The 20,341-nt window shown below is 38.6% G+C and overlaps 2 protein-coding genes across 2 annotated transcripts; one reads left to right on the top strand and one right to left on the bottom strand.

Moving 5' to 3' along the window:
- The first annotated feature begins 10 nt into the window (after positions 1–10).
- Positions 11–11,794, top strand: EXOSC9 (exosome component 9). Its single transcript, XM_067735156.1, has 12 exons — positions 11–185; positions 520–614; positions 1,361–1,480; positions 1,597–1,699; positions 2,624–2,761; positions 4,649–4,731; positions 5,973–6,105; positions 7,725–7,813; positions 8,414–8,560; positions 9,520–9,701; positions 11,355–11,433; positions 11,647–11,794. Exons 1-12 carry the CDS (start codon positions 120–122, stop codon positions 11,729–11,731), a joined length of 1,320 nt encoding a protein of 439 aa, XP_067591257.1. The 5' UTR covers positions 11–119; the 3' UTR covers positions 11,732–11,794.
- Positions 11,795–12,167: 373 nt separating this feature from the next.
- Positions 12,168–18,845, bottom strand: CCNA2 (cyclin A2). Its single transcript, XM_067735157.1, has 8 exons — positions 17,661–18,845; positions 16,628–16,871; positions 15,211–15,323; positions 14,785–15,008; positions 13,941–14,148; positions 13,406–13,519; positions 12,846–12,979; positions 12,168–12,488 (listed from the first exon to the last, which is right to left on the bottom strand). Exons 1-8 carry the CDS (start codon positions 17,871–17,873, stop codon positions 12,440–12,442), a joined length of 1,299 nt encoding a protein of 432 aa, XP_067591258.1. The 5' UTR covers positions 17,874–18,845; the 3' UTR covers positions 12,168–12,439.
- Positions 18,846–20,341: the final 1,496 nt, after the last annotated feature.

Raw genomic sequence — 20,341 nt, 5'->3', positions numbered from 1 at the left:
CTGACGAGCTTTGATGACGTCAGTCTCCTGCGCCGAGGTACGAGCGGGCGCGCGTGAAGAGGTGCAGGGTGTCTTCTCCCGACGCATTCCAGTACCTGTGCGTCCCCTGACCTGACAGTATGAAGGAGACGCCACTCTCAAACTGCGAGCGCCGTTTTCTACTCCGCGCCATCGAAGAGAAAAAGGTAAACCGGGAATTTGGCGCTGCGTGAGCGCTCGGGTAGCGCGGCGCCCCGCAACCTTGCGGCCTGGGCGCACAGACCTAGCTCTCGCAGGCCCCGGGAGCCCCTAGGGGAGCGGCCAGTGGGTTCCCCCAAGGCCCCAATATTTATTTGGCTCCGGTGGGGTCTTTTCAAGGCTCAGGGCACCCCAGCGACTGTCAGTGCTCGGGCACCTAGTTTCCACTCTCCTACGTGGAGTGGGTAGGATCACACTTACCTCCAAGTGCGTAGCCCAAGGACTGCCTAGCACAGAGTAATAAATATTTGTATTAGGAATAAAGGAATGTTGTGCTTACAGCGGCTGGATGGCAGACAAACCTATGATTATAGGAACATCAAGATCTCATTTGGAACAGATTATGGGTGCTGCATTGTGGAACTTGGAAAAACAAGGTAACAAAGTATTCAAATTAGGTATAAGCTCAATAGGGAGAAATTTAAAAGAACTTGATTGACCCAGTTTACAAAGCAGATAAGTCTGGACAGTACTTTGTTTAGCTGCCCAAAATAAGTATGTTTTCTTTAATGCAAGACTTTGGTTTTATAGTCACACTTTACATTTTTAATCATGAATATATTTTCTGTCACATAAGTATCACATAGTTCTTTCTGATCTCTGTGAATCATATATACAGCCAGCAGTGATTGCACTGAATTTGTTCCTTGCATTTGTTGTCATTAAGTAGGGCCTACTTTCCTCCTTTTCCTGAGTGACATGAGAATTAGATTTTTAATATTCACTTGGAAGTTGTGAGGATACTGGTCAGATAATGTTGGTGAACCATGCCATAAGAAAACTCTTAGGACGTCTCAAGTTTGCATGCCATCTTGTATCACTAAATATTTGTTTTAGAAAAGAGAAGAAATGGTCATTGACTCTTAAAAATCTGTGGAATACTAAATATTGTAATGAGATTTTTTTTCCCTGTCATCCCTTTGGTTATGCCAATATGTGTTTTATTTCTGTATGTATTCTACTACTATACTTTGTAGGTAACTTCAACCTTTAATGATATATCATACTGAACATGTTATTACTCAACGTAGTGTAAGACTGAAACTTAATCTTTAGATTTCCTTTTTTTTTTAATTGGAAAGGAAATACATTTAATTAACAGATTTGTACTTTATCTTTGCAGAGTTCTTGGACAGGTTTCCTGTGAACTTGTTTCTCCGAAACTCAATAGGGCAACAGAAGGTATTCTTTTTTTTAACCTTGAGCTCTCTCAGATGGCTGCCCCAGCTTTTGAACCTGGCAGGTATTTAAATCTTTTTCTTAAGCTGCTTTAGCCAGAGGAGAGCCTAACAGGGGTGAGCTATTGTTTTACTGCCTGGTGTTATATCTCATGACATTAGCCCATTCCTGTTTTCATAGGCAGTCAGATCTCTTGGTGAAGTTGAATCGCCTCTTGGAAAGATGTCTAAGAAATTCGAAGTGTATAGACACTGAATCTCTCTGTGTTGTTGCTGGTGAAAAGGTGGGGAATATGCCCAAAATTCTTAATCTTTGGATGAGTATTGTTGATTCATGGATCCCTGTATCTATACTTTCATTCTCAGAGCTTCAGTTAATTCAGTTTTATTCTAGTTCACTTCACGTCACATATTCCTGAGTGCTACCCGTAGAACTTTGTGTCATCTCTCTTTGGAGGGACAAAAAAATTGGTGAAAATAGCAACTTGGATTTGTATACAAATTTCTTATTCAAAGAACTTGTGGTTTTTCACATATTTTCATTTATTTTCTTATGTTATTTAAGTGAGTTGATAGAAGCAGGTAATGTTTTCCTTTTTTATGGATGAAGAGCTAAAGAACTGATTAAATCCTTCATTTGGATAGGTTTATTGACTTACACAGGGCTGCATAGTGAGTCATTGGTAGTCCGACATTGGAAATATTACTCTCAATATATTGTGCTATTTGATGATATTAGAACTTTATTCTTGATTAGGGTATTTTAACTATCTTTTTGACTCCAAAGAAGTCACTTGGCCTTTCCACATTCTATACTTGAATATAATACTATTTGCGTTACTTGTAAGGTTATCATAAATATTGTCAAGTAAAACCTAAGAGTTTGAGGTTTTTAAGTTAGGAGACACAATAAAAATATCATTAGGCTTGGAGTTAGGGGAATGTTAGTACTAAATGTAGTGTGGTTCTGTTTATTTACAGTATATATTTCACTGTTGTCAAATGACTCATAGAAAGGTAAGCTATTGGTATTTCAGGTGTTGGTCTGGCTTGACATTTTTCTAAATGTATTTTTATTGATACAGTAGAAGGAGTAACTGCATGTTTTAACAGCAAGAGAAAATTTTGCACACAGTGTTACCTTTCCTTATAAATAACCTCTGGTTGTGACTATTTAGGATTTATTTTTGTTTTGAATTCACATTCAGGTTTGGCAAATACGCGTGGACCTACATTTGTTAAATCATGATGGAAACATTATTGATGCTGCCAGCATTGCTGCAATTGTAGCCTTATGTCACTTCCGAAGGCCTGATGTCTCTGTCCAAGGAGATGAAGTAACACTGGTAAGCTTCCATGATGTGAGCCAGGCTCCTTCTTATGAATGAATGAATATCCTTGCTGTGCAGACAGCTTGTTTCTAATGAAGTCTTGTTGTAAATGGCAATTAAGTATGTTGTAAAATTTGTTCACAAGGCAAAAAATATGGTCACAGTTACCTTTGAAATCTCTTAAATCTCCTGTATTAAAGTTTTGTCAGTGAATGCATACCCTATCCTGGTTTTCTTAGAATAGAAATAGATGACTTCTTTGGATTGAGCATTAGGTAAAGTGGTTGGTTTATGCTTAGGGGGCATGTGTGAAAAATCATAATTCTCAGTATTTTCACAGTGAGATGCTTGTTCTCACTGTGTGGCAAAAACCCATCAGAAACACCTGGAAAGACTGTTAAAACATCTTGCTAGTCTCCATCCTCAGAGTAGAATGGGGATAGGATGTATGAGTTTGTACTTCTGACAGAGTTCCCAGGTGATATGATAGTGCTGGTATAAGGACCACATTTTGAAAACTATGGACCTATACTATTTACATTGTCCTTTCTTTTGTGCAGAGTATGTCAATTTCAATTTATATAAATTACATGCTAGAATAATGAAAGTGCACTGTTGTGATAATTTGATTCCTGAAGTTATAAAAGGAAACATCAGATGCCCAAATTCTCTAAGATGTCATTCATGATGCTGTTTTTAGGAATTAGACTGGAGCAGACTCTTGAAAAACTTAGAGGTGTAGACAAAGTTTTATTAACAATAGAGACATGTTCCTTTAGAGAGGGGAGGTGGTATATGAAAGTAAAAAAGAAAATATAGAGTGATGAGTAGACAAAAAAGACATTGATTTTAAAATACTGTAGAGATGTTGCTGGTGGTAAAGTGTTACAGCCACGTTGGAAGAGTTTGGCAGTTTCTTAAAATGTTAAGTGTAAACTTATACAGCCTAACAATTCTATATCTAAGAATGTACTCAAGGAGAATGAAAGTATACATTCACTCAAAGACTTTCATGTGAATGCATAGCAGCATTATTCATTACAGCCAAAAACTGAAAATTAGCCAAATGTTCATCAACTAGTGAATGGAAAAGCAAAGTGTGGTGTATCCACGCAGTGGAATACTATTCAGCAGTAAAAAGAACCAAACTACCGGTGTGATGTATACTTCAAGGTGGATGAAACATGCTGAGTTGAAAGGAGGCAGATGCAAAAGACTGAAAATTGTTTGATTCCACTTACATGGAATGTCCAGAAAAGGCAGATTTATAGAGATAAAGTATTGATAGATCAGTGGTTGCTTTGGGCTGGGAGTGGGAGTGATAATCAACTGCAAACACGCTTAAGGGAATTTGGGGGAGTAATGAGAATTGTTTTGTTTTCTTTTGTTTTTTTGCGGTACGTGGGCCTCTCACTGTTATGGCCTCTCCCATTGCGGAGCACAGGCTCCGGACTCGCAGGCTCAGCGGCCATGGCTCACGGGCCCAGCCGTTCCGTGGCATGTGGGATCTTCCCGGACCGGGGCTCGAACCCATGTCCCCTGCATTGGCAGGAGGACTCTCAACCACTGTGCCACCAGGGAAGCCCAATGAGAATGTTTTAAAAACTGAATTGTGGTGATAGTTACTTCACTATATATTTACTAAAAAGTGAATTATTTACTAACAGTTAGTGAATTTTATGTTATGTAAATTATACCTCAATAAAGCTTTTTGACAAATACATAAAGTTTTAAGGAAGATGAATGGCAAAGTCAAACAGGTAGTTGCAAAAGAAGTTATTTAGGTACTCACTGAAGATTAAAGGGATTTCAGTTTTTATTTTAATATCTGATGTACAAGATGTTTTTTTGTATGTTTGTAAGTTAGTGACTGTAATTATTGAAACTTTTATTTTCAAACAGTATACACTTGAAGAACGTGATCCTGTACCATTGAGTATCCACCACATGCCCATTTGTGTCAGTTTTGCCTTCTTCCAGCAAGGGTAAGTCTCATCCTTGTCATGGGCTGAAATTATAAATCCGTAGGCAAATGAACAAACCCCTTGTTTAATATTAGAGTGCCTTACAGTTCTTTTATTTCTTTCTTAAGAGCATTACTTGACAAATGCTCAGAACTAAGAGCTTTCTCAGTAGAAGTGACAAATTCTCCTTTAATGAAGAGACTTCACATTTTTCTTTTCATGGCATACTTACACGTTTATGAGTTTACCACAGCATGGTAGTGTATCTTTCCTAGAGGTGTACAGATGTTAGGCTCTAATTTTGGAAAGTAGGCTGAGAATGACTGTGGATTAATGGAAGAGGACTTTGGAATATATTTGAGGAGCATATTATATGGAATAGTTGTAGGATAGGAGCAGGTTACAAGGCAGAATGGTTCACAAATGAGAAAAAAAAATCTTGTTTTCCTTCAGCTCTCCAGCAGTTTCTTCACAACTCACTGCTAATTCCTCCTACAACAGAAAACCTGGAATCTTAGGTCCATGTAAGGTGCCTTTAAATGAAAGCTTGAGCCTTAAATCTCTTTAGAAACAAAGAGAGGTATAAATATTTTAGCAATTTTACGACTAAGAACTAGAGAAAAGCTTTCATCTTTCAGTCACTAGTATAGAATTTTATTAGAGGGAAATAGACCAGCACTGTCCTGTAGAATTATGACATGAGCCATATATGTACTTTTAGAAGCCACATTAAAAGGGTAAAAAGAAACAGGTAAAATTAATTTTGATATTTTATTTTACTTGATATATCTAAAATATTTTAATATATAATCAATATCTTAAAAATTGTTCCTGAGATATTTTGCATTCTTTTATTTCTACTAAGTCTTTGAAATCCAGTATTTTATACTAATAGCACATCTTAGTTTGGACTAGCCACATTTCAAGGGCTCAGTAACCGCATGTGATTAGAGGCTAACATTGGACAGTGTGGAAATAGGCAGTATTTTTTTGTAATGAGCCATTAGCATAACCTGGAAGAATTTCAAGCAGAACTTGGAAGAATTTCAAAGTACAGGATATTAGGGAAACTTTAAAATTAACCAAATTAACGTTATAATAATTCTGTTGTCTCTTTTCAGATTAAAGTGACTCAAATTCATAGGCTCAGACCTACACTGTGTTGACCTGACTATAATACTATTTTTAAAAATATCCATTAGCTTAAAATTGACAAGCACTCAGCATCAGATTTGTTCATGTCCATTTAACATTCATTTCAGAACATATTTATTGGTGGATCCCAATGAACGAGAGGAACGTGTAATGGATGGCTTGCTGGTGATTGCCATGAATAAGCATCGAGAGATTTGCACCATCCAATCCAGTGGTGGGATAATGCTGCTGAAAGATCAAGTCAGTGCTTTGATTTGATTAATGTTCCATTAAAAATAGGTCTTTTCTTTTTAGAAGCTTTTTCTTGTTTTTAAACTAAAATCCAACAGATATTTTCAATGATTGATTCTCCGATCTGTTAGAATCTGGTTTCAGTATTGTCTGTTGACTTGTGGCTACAAGGTACCCTCCTTCCTCCCTTGCTTCTCCCATGGATGGCCCTCCAGAGTCTACACCTCTAGATAGAGGAATACTCTTTTCCTTTCAGTGAGGAAAGAGATTTATATCCTTTCCCCTTCCCCTTCCTTCCCCTTCCCCGTGTTGGGTCTTCATTGCTGCGAGTGGGCTTTTCTCTAGTAGCAGTGAGTGGGGGCTGCTCTTCGTTGCAGTGGCTTCTCTTGTTGCGGAGCACAGGCTCTAGGTGCGTGGGCTTCAGTAGTTGTGGCACATGGGCTCTAGAGCGCAGGCTCAGTAGTTGTGGCGCATGGGCTCAGTTGCTCCGCGGTATGTGGGATCTCCCCGGAACTGGGATCCAACCTGTGTCCCCTGCACTGGCAGGTGGATTCTTAACCCCTGTGCCACCAAGGAAGTCCCTATATCCCTATTTTTCTTTAAAGTGTCAGAAAGTAGAAATTATGTAAAAAGATAGTTTTACTTTTGGAATTTGGGTACAGTGAGCAGAAGTTTCAAATCCAGCTACATATAAGATTCACATGGGGACTTTTAGAAAATAGATTGCCATGTAGCACATAGTGCAGCTCGTTAGGAGCACAAAGACTACTTAATTGGAATTCCAGCTCTTCCTTACACTAACTGACCTTTGGCAGATGGTTTCATATTTTTGTGCTTCAATCTCTTTATCTGTAAAATAGTAAATAATCTTAATGTCAACACCTTCTGTTAGGAGAATATAGGGATAGATATGGATATATTGTACTGTATAGCATAAATTAAGTGTGCAGTAAATGTTATTTTCTGTTATCATCATTGTCATTATTACCAGCATCATGACCACTGCCAGATCCCTATTTCCAGCGATTCTGATTCATTAGGTCCCTGAGGCCTGGGAATCTTCGCTTTATAAAAGCTTTCCGGGGGACACCGTGCAGCCCTGTCTTGAACAGAGCTATGGATCACTCACAGAAAGGAAGTTAGTGTATCTGTGGCCTCTTGAGTGGTATCTTCTACATTGTCATAGAAAAGTTTTTGGGTCAGTTCCTTTAACATTTAAAAATAGCTCTCACGGGCTTCCCTGGTGGCACAGTGGTTGAGAGTCCGCCTGCCGATGCAGGGGACACGGGTTCGTGCCGGTCCGGGAGGATCCCACATGCCGCGGAGTGGCTGGGCCCGTGAGCCATGGCCGCTGAGCCTGCGCGTCCGGAGCCTGTGCTCTGCAACGGGAGAGGCCACAACAGTGAGAGGCCCGCGTACCGCAAAAAAATAAAAATAAAAATAAATAAAAAAAAATAAAAATAGCTCTCACATCTTGCCTTAATTTGTGTTTACACTGTATTATTTTCATATTTTAAAAAAAGGCTTAAATTGCAAAGGTAGAAAAACTAATCTTATGTTTTTAGTTTTGTTAGAGAAAGCTACTTGATTTGTTGTCTTTAAATAACAGAGTTCACTTTTATAAATAGGTTTTGAGATGTAGTAAAATAGCTGGTGTGAAGGTAGCAGAAATTACAGAGCTAATACAGAAAGCTTTGGCGAACGACCAGAAAGTTAGGTAAGTTTGATTTTTTTTAGAACTGAATGGTCTTGTTATAGATTTTTCTGTTGAGGATTTTTCTCGCACAAGCATAACTCTACAGTTTTTACACTCAGTCTTTCCTTATCTGTTCATCTCAGTTGAATATACTAAATGTTTTTTGAAAGTTGATTGAACTATTTATTGTATTCCAGTTTACACATAATCTGTATTAAAAAGCCACATAATATTTTTCATTTAAAAAGTTAACATTTTCTTAGGAAAAAAAGAATCCAGTAGCCCATGTTAACAGAAAGAATACAAACTGGGGTTGATTCCCATCTCTTCTTACTGTGTGACATTAAGCAACAGCTATATCTCAGCACTTCAGTGTCTTATGCTTTAAGTACATAACACATGCTTGACACATGGTTTAATAAATGGTTAATTATAGTAACTTTTTATTAACTCACTTGATAGGCATAATAAATTGGTGGGGTTAAGTTAGTCAAATAGTTTCTCATCCAATATTTCTCATGTATCAAAAGGATAAAATAGTTAACTTCTTTTTCCCTTCCTGTCTTCTCTCCCATCTCTCATTCCCCCTTCCCTCCCAACTCCCCAAAAAAACCCACACAGGAAAGAAGGTGGAAAGTTTGGCTTTGCAGAATCTATAGCAAATCAAAGGATCACAGCATTTAGAATGGAAAAGGCCCCTATTGATACCTCCGATGTAGAGGAGAAGGCAGAAGAAATCATCTCTGAAGCTGAACCTCCTTCGGAAGTGTATCTTTCCTGGGTGTTTTTGGTAAAAACAAGAAGATTCATAACACTTTGGGTATTATTAGGGCTCTGTGAAGTGTGTGCATATGGAAATTTGTTTTCTGAAACACTGTACTTTGTTAGAAAAAAACATTTAAGATATGAGACAAGATAGTGATGAGTCATATTAAATTGATGGTGTAATATCTACCTTCTCTTCAGCTATCCTACCAAAACCAGAAAATTCTTTTAAGAAGCAATATACAGCATTTCATTTTCCTTTGGAAAATTGTTCCCTAATCTCACTGGCATGGTCAGACACTATACATTATACACATTGTTCTTATTTTTTTTAATAAATTTATTTACTTATGTATTTATTTTTGGCTGCATTGGGTCTTCGTTGCTGCACGTGGCCTTTCTCTAGCTGTGGCAAGCAGGGGCTACCCTCTGTTGTGGTGCTCGGGCTTCTCATTGTGGTGGCTTCTCTTGATGTGGAGCACGGGCTCTAGGCGCTCGGGCTTCAGTAACTGTGGCTCACGGGCTCTAGAGCGCAGGCTCAGCAGTTGTGGCGCACGGGCTTAGTTGCTCTGCAGCATGCGGGATCTTCCTGGACCAGGGCTCAAACCCATGTCCCCCTGCATTGGCAGGCGGATTCTTAACCACTGCGCCACCAGGGAAGTCCCCACATTGTCCTTGAAGTTCATTCATTCACCAGATTTATTACTGCAACTAAAATGTTCAGAGCAAGTGTGTCTCTCAATATTTCTCACCCATTGTGTCCATAAAATCTTAACCTGAGTTATACACTATTTCTTCTTCACTGTCCAGCCATCCATAGTATAGCTATTAGTAAATTTTTTTCCTAATAATTTGAGGCACACTTCAATCAATCTTAAAGGAAGAAAACTTTCATTCTAATCATTTTCAGCACTGCAGCAAATAGCAGTATTTCTGTTACTCAGTTTTCTTAACTTGCTAAGTGTTTCGAAACCTGTGCTGTGGACTCCTGGAACCGCCCAAATTGGAGAGGGAATAGAAAACTCCTGGGGTGATCTTGAAGACTCTGAGAAGGAAGACGAAGATGAAGGTGGCAGTGATGAAGCTATTATTCTTGATAGTATAAAAATGGACACGGGAGAAGTCTCTAATATTGGAAGCCAAGGTATGTGATACTTTATGGGTATATGTTTTATATATATATATATATATATATATATATATATATATATACACACACACATACATATATATCCCTATTTTAGGAATCTTATTTTTATATTAGCAGTTGGGGCTAAATATTTTGTAATTTAAATTTCAACTAAACTGTTGAGGCTAACTGCAAGAATATGCTTATCTTTGAGGAACAGTGGTATTCTTTGGTATGTGAAGGGAGTGGCATTTTTTATTTTTAAGTTTTTTTTTTTCTGTTTTTGTATCTTATCCGGGCCAGTTTTAAGGGGATGAGTTTCTTAAAATCTCATTCCTGTGTGCTGTTTTTTCTTTGTATAGTTTCTAGACTCAAACATAAAAAGGCAGTACCAGAACGTATATTAGAGTAGTGCCATCCATAGAACTTTCTGCAGTTTTAGAAATGTTCAGTCTCTACACTGTCCAGCATAGTAGCCACTAGCCACATGTAGCTACTGAGCAGTGAAATGTGGCTTGTGTGAAGAATTCTAAATTTTAATAAACAAGGAGGGATCTAGGAAGTAGGTTGGTGGAGAACTAAAGGATGCAGCTATTAAATCTGGCTGAGAAAATAGTGAAGGTGATACTGTTTTGGTGTGTAATGCACATACCTGCCTGCCTTCAAGGAAGATCATTGCCTGTAAATGTTACTGAGGACCTGCTGGGGTTTTTTGTAAGGCAAAAAAAAAAAAAAAAAAAATCCCCATTAATTGGGACCCTTATTCAGCTTCCCCAGTGGTTACTTCTATTTAGTATTATTCTTCCAGACCTCATTCCATGTATTTACTGTATATTTACACCAACATAAGCTGCTTAAACACAGGGACTATTTATTGATAGATGTTAACTTTTTTTTTAACTCCATATGCTTTTATATATTTGTGAAATTTTTCTAATAGGGAGAAAGTAATTGAAAACTCTATTTAAATATAAAGAATTAATGTAGTAAGTTTCATGGGGAAAATGGACAAAAGAACAGAAACAGACGTTTCTTTCTTTTGCCCATTTTTTGTTTCTGTTCCTATTTGTATTTGCATTCCCAAATACAAACGGCCAGAAACACATTGGCAAGGGTGTATAGGAAAATGGGTTAATACACTATTCTTGGAGTGTAAACTGAAACGTTTCTGGAGGGATCTGGCAAAAATGTCTTTCGGAAGGTATATGCCTTTTGACCCAGTAATTTGTTTCTAGGTATTTTTCCTTTTAGTATTGTTTATAATAGGGAGAAATTTAAAATCTAGATCTTCAAAATTAACAAATTCAAGGAGTAGCACAAGGAATTCAGTTGGCATATTGACTTGTTTCTTAATTGGTTCTATAAGATGCTCTATGTGTGTGTGTATAGTGTGTGTGAGTGTGTGTGTGTATATATATATATATATGTGTGTATATATATATATACACACTCACACACACACACACACACACACACACACATATGTATGTAGAATTATCCCCCTCATTTTAATTCTATTAAAGAAGCACACATAAGGTTTTTCAGAGCTCCAAGGAATAACCTCAGGGAAGGGAAGAACCAAATAGTAGATCTGTAAGCCTCCACCCAAAATGCTGCTTGGGTTCTCTATCTGAAACTTATATTCCTTTCTTAACATTTTCTTAAAAGATGCCCCTATAGTGCTCTCAGACAGTGAAGAAGAAGAAATGATCATTTTAGAACCAGATAAGAATCCGAAGAAAATAAGGTAACAAATTTCTGGTTTATTTCAAATGTATACATATACTCAAGACTTTTTAGAAGCTTGCTCTCTGGGTTTCTTCAACCTGAGATTTATAGAATTAGGTCTGTAAAACTGCTTGGATGCCTTTCAAGGTTACAGTATTCTTCTGTCGTAGGTGGCAAAAGTAAGCTCCTAGTACTAATACTGTTAAAACTTGTTAATTTACTTTGTTCACAGAACACAGACCATCAGTGCAACACAAGTAAAAGCACCAAGTAAAAAGCCAGTGAAAAAGAGAAAAAAGAAGAGAGCTGCTAATTAAAGTTCACATAGTTGTATATTTGTGTATATAACTATTAAAAAGGTATTTATTCAGTGCTAACAACCTTGGGTATTATTCACAAACCCATTACAGAATCTAGTTCTTTATACAGTTTTTACATTATGCTTTAAAATAAACGTCTGGAGGACTCTTTAAAACAGGTTTTAAATAACTGTCACTTTGGTAGGTCAAGTGTAGTAAAAGTCGATGAATGAAAAGCATTTTCATAGTGTGTACAAAGACCTGAAAGAGTCTTCTTAGATTATGCCCAAGTCAGACAGTTGGCCCAGTTCCTTAGGGAGGTGAATGTCATCACCTGTGTGTTGGAAGGAGAAGCCTTCCCTGTCCCCATGCTTTAATAAACCAAATTAATTTTTCTAAGTGAAATCCTGAAGTCAAATTTTTGCCTCAAATTAAATTTGACTTACAAACCAAATTTTCCAAATCAATTTATTTCTTATTATCCTGACAGCTGGCATCATTAATACTTTAACAAAAACCACTTAAAATTAGCCAAATATCTAAGATAGTTACATGTACAAAAGATATACAAATTAAAACCTTTAAAAAGTAATAGATACCATAATTTGTACTTGACCATAACTTCCGTATTCAGAAATGATTGTAAAATTAATACCTAAGATAAAATCTGTACACCATATACTTTGAGTGATTTACATCCTAGAAAACAAAGGCAGTCTTTCACCGTTACACATTTAGTGTCTCGGGTGGGTTGAGGAGAGAAACACCATGATACCTGTAAGCAGGGAAAAAAAAATCCATTTTTAGTAAACATTCATTGGGTGAAACAGATTATGGAATGAAACATATACTAGGAACTCACAAATGCTATTTCTGTCTACTTGAATTAATGGTTATAAAACCATAGTCTGGTCCCCAACACTTGCATGCATTCCCACCGTTCCTCTCCCCTCTTCTCCCTCAAATACAAGACAGAAGCTCAAAACACATGGCTGCTAAGAGAACAGTTGCTTAAGGAGGCTGTGCCTGATTTGTGAATCCCTTAAATAAAGTTAAAATGTCAAGGATCTCTGAACCGTACGATAGCCTGGAAAAGCAAGCTTCTTTGGTATCTACTGCTGTTAATTCTTACTTTGAGTTTTTGTACTTTTCTCTTATTGACTGTTGTGCATGCCGCGGAGCTCTGAGGTAGGTCTGGTGAAGGTCCATGAGACAAGGCTTTAGAGTTTCCAGCGTATATCCAGTCTTTTGTACTAATGATTCAGGCTGCAGGAGGGAGGACGGAACCACTGAGTTTTGTTTTTAGTAACAGACACTGAATACAAGTTAGTAGTTGGCATTAGTTGGCTTGAGTTTTGTCCTAACACCTCCAACTAACATCTTCCAGTTTTCTCAAGCTCTTTTTGCTAACTTCGATCAATTTTTACTATTTTCCTTGCCAACAGCAAGTCTTATGGCCTGAATTCTTTAAGCACACCTTTCAAATCCAAGCATTAATAGTAACCAAGCTTTCAACCTAACAGATGCTATTAAACAGGTAAGACAAAATGCTTTCAACAGTGTACGTGGCTGAATAGCTCTTCCAGTTCAGTACATCTAGACAACTGTCAGTTGTATAGGACAGTTATTTAACCTATCTGGCACAAGCATTTACAGCACAAGGTGGATGTGTGAGGACGTCATCATACATACCCAGCTTTGTCCCGTGACAGTGTAGAGTGCTAAATGAAAGGCTGCTGCGGCGGTAACTGATGGCAAATACTTTAGATATGGGTCAGCATCTATCAAACTTAATTCTCCCAAAAACTGGAATGAAAAAGTAAATATACTTTATGATCATAAGAGCTCTGGAATTCAAAACTCAAATCCTTACCTTCTGACTGAATATTTTGCTATCTTTAAGACTGGCTCTGTAGCAACCATTGCCACATCTTTAAATATATTCACTATCATATTTTGCTTCATTCTCATCCTGTATTTTTCCTCCTTTAATAGCTTTAAAAACAACTCTTCTGGCTACCATTTACCAAGACTTCCTCCTCATACCACTATTCCTAGTGCTTTCTCCATTTATGTTTTCTTTTGCCAATGGTAGGCTTTCTTTCATGCTGCAGCACTAACCTGTCCCCAGAATACTAAATCCCTTGTCCAAGGCTGTATAATGAAACTAGAGCTTGCCCCTAATTGTGACCTTAGAATCTTCATTCAGCAAATGAAAAGAACTTACCATTGCTAAACTTTCAACTTTGCAGTTTGCAGACTGCTGGTGCAGAAAGTACTGGGTAAGAAACTGATTTATTGTTGGTGCAGCTAAGTCAAAAGCAAGGACTTTCAAAACTAGGTGCTCCATTCTCAGAACTTGTTTCTTGGTATAAGTGTCATCTGTAATGTATACAAACTCTGCTACTTCTGGGGGGTATATTTCTTCAAACTTTCTACAATGAAAGAAGTTTTAAGTAATCAGTCCTTTTATAAGAAAAGCAAGCTTGTTTGTCCCAACTTGAAATCCCTTAAGCAGAATGAATGGAACGAATCCAAAACCAGTTGCCTGTTTGCACTGATACTTGACCATTTCTAGCCAAGACTAGGTAAATGCTAATTAAAAGCCCCAAATATTTCTCCCACTTCAGTCAAAGGAAGTAAGTGAGAGACCGACTTCCCAAGATGGGAACAATGCCAGAGTTCACCAAGTAACTGAAAATGTAGGAAATTTCCTTAGAAAAATAAATAATTTACATTTTAGTTTTCATGTCTTAATGGAGAAGAGATAAGATTTTGCTTATATACCAGAAAGTACTTTAAAGTAGAAGGAACCACTCTGTAACCTAGTCCTGGTGTATTAAAATGTCGCCAATCTGTAGGTTCATTCAAGGTACCCTGAAATCCAGATCTAGGAAAATTAATGTCCTAAATTTAAAAAGTTTCATCCACTCCACCATCCCTAAAGTAGTCGCTGACTCCCTGCCTTGTATAGTATGTTAAAATGTCATACTTTAAAAGATCACAATTTCTTCCCTACACAGAAAGATACTACTAATCACTTTTAACCCAACAAACCAAGTTGTACTTACGAGGCTAACAGCATAGCAGCAGTGCCCACAAGCTGAAGTTTTCCTCTCAAAACAGACATCGATGAAAGAAACCTATCAATGTAGTTCACAGCCAAATGCAGGGTCTCATTCTGTAGTTTATATTCTTCTCCTACTTCAACTAACCAGTCCACGAGGATAGCCCTCATACTGTTAGTAATGTCTGGCTGTTTCTTCATGTAACCCACTTTAGGCTTACATTTAACCTGTTGAGAAGGTTACTTAGTATAGTGTTAAAACTGCAGTTAGATCATTCTACCATTAACAGATGCTGCCTATATGCTAGAAACTTAAGTATAGCATTAGAGTAATTCACTGGCAGTTAAAAAACTTAAAAACATTATCCTCTTAATTTCCTTTCACCACAGTGAACAAATAGTGTAAAAAGTAGATTCAGAGAGCCTTTACCTCCATTTCCCTAAGGTATGTGTGAATGTCCTCATGGTAGTCTGGTACTTCATTAACACTCACTGGCTTTTCATCTTCCAGTACTATTGACATATCCATAGTATGTGGTGACTCTGGGAGAATTCAAAAGTACAGTGAAGTTCACTTTTCATTTTCGACTTAAGAGCTAAAAGTGATTGCCCTTGTAAGGAGTCCCAAACTACCAATGTGTTTATTTCATCCAACTAAAAAGAGCTTGTTATGACAAAGTACATAGAAGATTTAACTCTGATTTTAGTACCTATGTCCACTTAGTTTTGGAATGATTTTAATTAACAAGAAAAAGTACTGACAAACCATTAACAGGAAAATGAGTTAGAGGAGCAGGTATTGAAGTATCTTCATCTCCCATGACAGGAGTACACTGGTTTTGCTAGGACAAAGTTAAAATCCAAGTTTGGAGATATCTAGGATTTGTCAAAAGAGAGTTTGCAGACCCCTAAGTCTAACATTCAAAGCACAATCCAGGCAATAACTAGGAGTAGGGCTAACAAGTGTGCTAAAGAGAAACTCAGATTTCTTATGGGCAGTTCAAACACATTAACACTAATATCAGTGGGTGATTCTTTTTTGGTAAATTTAAATTATCTTTGAAGGCAAAAATATCCATTCTTTTTACTTCAAGGTTTGAGTTTAAAATTTGTTGCAGATTTTAAATAAAAATACACCAATTATTTTATTTCCATAGGACTTCGCTGCTATACCTCTCATCTACAGAACTAAAGCTGAGATTGAATTTAGTGAGCTGTCCAGTGACTCGATAGCCTGATGGTAAAGAAGCAGCACAAACTGTAGTCAGAGTTGTCTATAGCAGCTACTCTGACTCACAGGAGGACAATGTCCCTCTCTGGTATCAGACAATCACTCAGACTGATTTTACAGAAACAAAGTTTTAAAGGTGGAAGAGACGTTGGCTATCTCAGTATTTAAAGCTGCATTCTCAAATAGCACTCTATTTGAGAATGGTATGTACAAAGTGAGTCTTAACACAACTGAAATATATTCTCCCAATCAAGCAAACATTTCCAGGGTCAGATTAAAATAAGTCTGAGATCTAATGAAATTGATGTGATTAGCAGTGTACCAGAAGGAGCACAGGATTAGGATCCTTTTGTAGGTCACTGGGTCTTGGATTAGCTGTGAGGCCTGAGATAAGTCACACCCTTTCTAAACTTGTTACATTAAACCTAACTCATAATGTAGTTAAGGATCAGGTAAGATAATGTTTTGAAAAGCAAAATTTCATTAATCCAGTCTATTCAATAATTATGATTACATTGATTTGATGTAATCAAATGGTGTAATGATGTAATCAAATGATGATGTAATCAAATGGTATGATTACATTGATTTGATACAAATTTTCTTTAAAACTTACCAAAACTACCATCCATTGGGTAATCAAGAGGTGCCAGTGGTTTTCTCGGTCCTGGTAAAGTAACAGCTGAATTAAAAGCCAAAACATCTTCACTTTCTGGTTTTTTAGATTCAACTGGCCTCTTTTGAGTCTCTTCTTCTGCTTCATCCACATGAATGGTAAATGCAGGTTGTTGACTGTTTGCTTTCCAGGTAGGAACGGTGACATGCTCATCATTTATAGGAAGATCCTTAAGAGGTGCAACCTAAAAAATAAATAACTGGCTTTGAGCCTATTAAGTGGAATTTTGTTCTGCTTTCATCCCCTTATACTGCATTTACTCCCAATTACTCTATCAGGAAAATTAAACTTTAGGGGGGAAAATCCAGACAAGGAAATTTGAGTAGTCAGTCGGAGAAAGAAGGGATGTTCCAATTTGTCACAGGCATTCCTGCAAGGGTTTTAGAGTCAGATTAAGTGGAATTGGGCAAAACTAATCAAGGCCACGAGATGGGTGGAGTGGCAGGGCGAAAAATGCCAAATTTAGGAGAGATGGCAAAAAAGTGGTTTACCTCTTTCGCCCCAGGGTGGAGCAACAGAGCAAATTCGGTAAGATGGCGGAATTGACCAAAAGCAAAGTATTTTTTATACCCTTTCCTAAAGCAGAGGTAATCTCTTAACCATATGGGGAGGGTGAAGGAAGTCCGAGCAGTGCCTGGGGCTTAAAAGCAGAGAGAAAGGCGTGGAGGCGGGCAAAGGCCATACTCATGTTGTACGGCTTGGTTTGACTTCGTTATCTATAGAAAAATACTCCCAATGGAGGAGAGCGGACAGGCAGCACAAACGCAGAGTGCTGGCAGGGAGAGTAATGGGAGAAACTAATGGGAGTAATGTGGCATCCTACACTCCAGAAAACCAGGGATCAAGGGACTCCAGATCCTGGCTTCCCGCGAAAAGGCCAGGGGATGCTTTCTCGCCACTCTCCTCTGCCGGCTAAACCCCTGCAAAACTCCCGCTCGGCCCACCCTCCTGCAGATACGGCTCACTGCTTTACCCGTCGCGTCTTAGGCCTCTGCTGCGGCGCTGGTCCCCGCGAGTTCCCGGCCTTCAGTACCGCCAGCCCAGCGCGGGTCCGGGACTGCTGGGTGGGCGCCGCCTTCTCGGGGTTGATGTTCTCCTGGTCCTCCTGGAGCGCCGTCTGCTGCAATGTTAACAGCGCCGAGCCTGCCTCGCGGGCCGCAGGCCCGGGCGCGGAGCTGCCCAACATCACTGCTCCCGGGGGCGCGGCGGGATCAGCCTGCGGCGCCAAGCAGCGTGCACTGCGTCCCGCCGATCAGCCTAGGTACACTCCAGCTGTACCCGCCCGCCGCAGCTCGGGCCAGCCTACCCACCCGCTGGCCCGCTCGGGATCGTGTAGGACCGAGGAGGTTGCGAAAGGCGGAGGCAGGCACTGCAGGACGTGGAGGGCCAAAGACGCCCCCGAAATGAAGCGAGCAGCCCGCCGGAGCGGCGGCTGTTCATGCAGTTCAAGTATCCCGCGACTATTGAAATGGACCAATGAAAAGAGCCGAGGTCCGTGACGTCACTCGCGGCGACGCGGTCGCAGGCGAGTGAAGGCGGTGCGAAGGCAACCGAGCAGGGGCGGAGCGGGGCGAAGAGACGTCGAACGGCGGCAGGAGGAAGTACGCGCGCCCGGCGGGGAGGCGGGGCCTAAATCTACTGTGACTTTAAATAGGGCCGCTAGGCGGTCCCTGTCTCGGGGCAAGGGCTGTCTCTAGGATAAACTGAATTAAACTTTAGCAATTAGTAGCGGGCCGCCCCGGCCTTCTGCCCTAGGACCTCCAGTTAGCTTGACTGACTAGTTTCTCAAGGTCTAAAATCTGATCCGGCCGCATACTGGCCTGGTGGTCTTGTTCAAGTTATTCAGTGTCTCCAATTCTCAATTTTCCTATCTGTTAATTGGGAATGATATCTACGCGTTATACAGTTGTCGTTAGTATTAAATAACGTGCATAAATCATTTAACACGCTGCTTATGTAACTGATATAATATTGAAAGACTATAATGTCATCTTACCATTTAGGTGTTTCTTCACAGTCTTATGCTTTTTATTTTTCCTAATGAAGATGCAATTAATTTAAAGTGCCACCTTGAACTACTGTTGATATATGTAACAAACAGTAATGTACTACAAGAAATTCAACTAGACAGTCATTAATTTTTATCTCTTTTTTTCCCCAAGGTGTGGCAGCCGACAAAAAGCTCGGAGTAAAATTCTAGTGACCTAGATATAATTATGTGTTCCATTTAGAAATGAAGGTTGTTTAAACATAGTAAAAACAATATGACCTTATAAAAGTAAAACTCTCTTAGCAATATGTGCCTTTAACAAATTTTCACATTTAATATACAACAAGGCTTGCACATAACTAATAAATATAATGGTATATAATTAAGAAGCACTGTTGTTTTCCAACAAATTCATAAGTGTGCCCTTCTTGAAAACACACAGAATAGTTTATTTTCTATTGTAATCCTTATGCTATTTTAAACAACCTTTAAGTACAGTATTCACTTGAATATGAATAAAATATGAATTAAGATTAATGACTTCCATAGCCTTAAAGTCATATTTCCCTCCATTTATGATAAAAAAGAAATCAGTGGATATTAGTGCAGGAAAATCTAAGAAGCTGTCACTATTTCGACACTATTCACATGTAGTATACTTGTATAGCCCTACTGGTTACAGCACATCAAGTTAAGATCCCCCCAATCTGTGCAAATTCTGCTGATTTCCCTGGCCAACTCAAGTATTTTACAAACTGAGCATGGGTCACAAAACATTACCAAGCAACAGCAAAATCAATTGTAAATCAATCTCAATTCCTAAAAAAAATTTATGTTATTTCCCCTGGTTGACAACATACATAGTAACCAGAACGCAATCCAGGCACCAGAACTTGGGTTCCACCTTTACAAAATAATAGCATGTCCTCTTAAACACTTAACCTCACTGAGAATCAGTTTTCTTACATGATTTGACAAAATAATCAATATATGTTGTCAAGATCAAATGAGGAGGGACTTCCCTGGTGGCACAGTGGTTAGGAATCCACCTGCCAATGCAGGGGACACGGGTTTGATCCCTGGTCCAGGAAGATCCCACATGCCGTGGAGCAACTAAGCCCCTGCGCCACAACTACTGAGCCTGCGCTCTAGAGCTGGCGAACCACAGCTACTGAAGCTTGCGTGCCTAGAACTCATGCTCCGCAACAAGAGAAGCCACCACAATGAGAAGCCCTCTCACCGCAGTGAAGAGTACCCCCGGCTCGCTGCAACTAGAGAAAGCCCGCACGCAGCAGTGAAGACCCAACACAGCAAAAAAATTATTAATTAATTAATTTAAAAAATAATTAGCCAAAAATAAATTAAAAGAAAAAAGATCAAATGAGGTAACATATGTAAATACATTTTGAAAACCGTAAAGCAGTTTATACATATGTGTGTTAGCTTATTAAATATTTGAATATATTTTTATTTTCCAAATAATAGTTCTCGATTATTAGAAACATTATAATTATTATAAAATAATTATTTTATACAATGATTATTATAAAACATCCACTTGAAAAAAATTCATTAAAATCCCTTATAATCATTCCACTTGTTTTAAAAATAAAAATTCTCTTTATTTTAAAAAAGTTCCATTTGTCCTCCTATCTCTCTCTCTC

Source organism: Pseudorca crassidens, chromosome 4, assembly GCF_039906515.1.
Source record: "Pseudorca crassidens isolate mPseCra1 chromosome 4, mPseCra1.hap1, whole genome shotgun sequence".
Taxonomy (NCBI): Eukaryota; Metazoa; Chordata; class Mammalia; order Artiodactyla; family Delphinidae; genus Pseudorca; species Pseudorca crassidens.
This window is presented reverse-complemented; position numbering and strand designations above follow the sequence as displayed.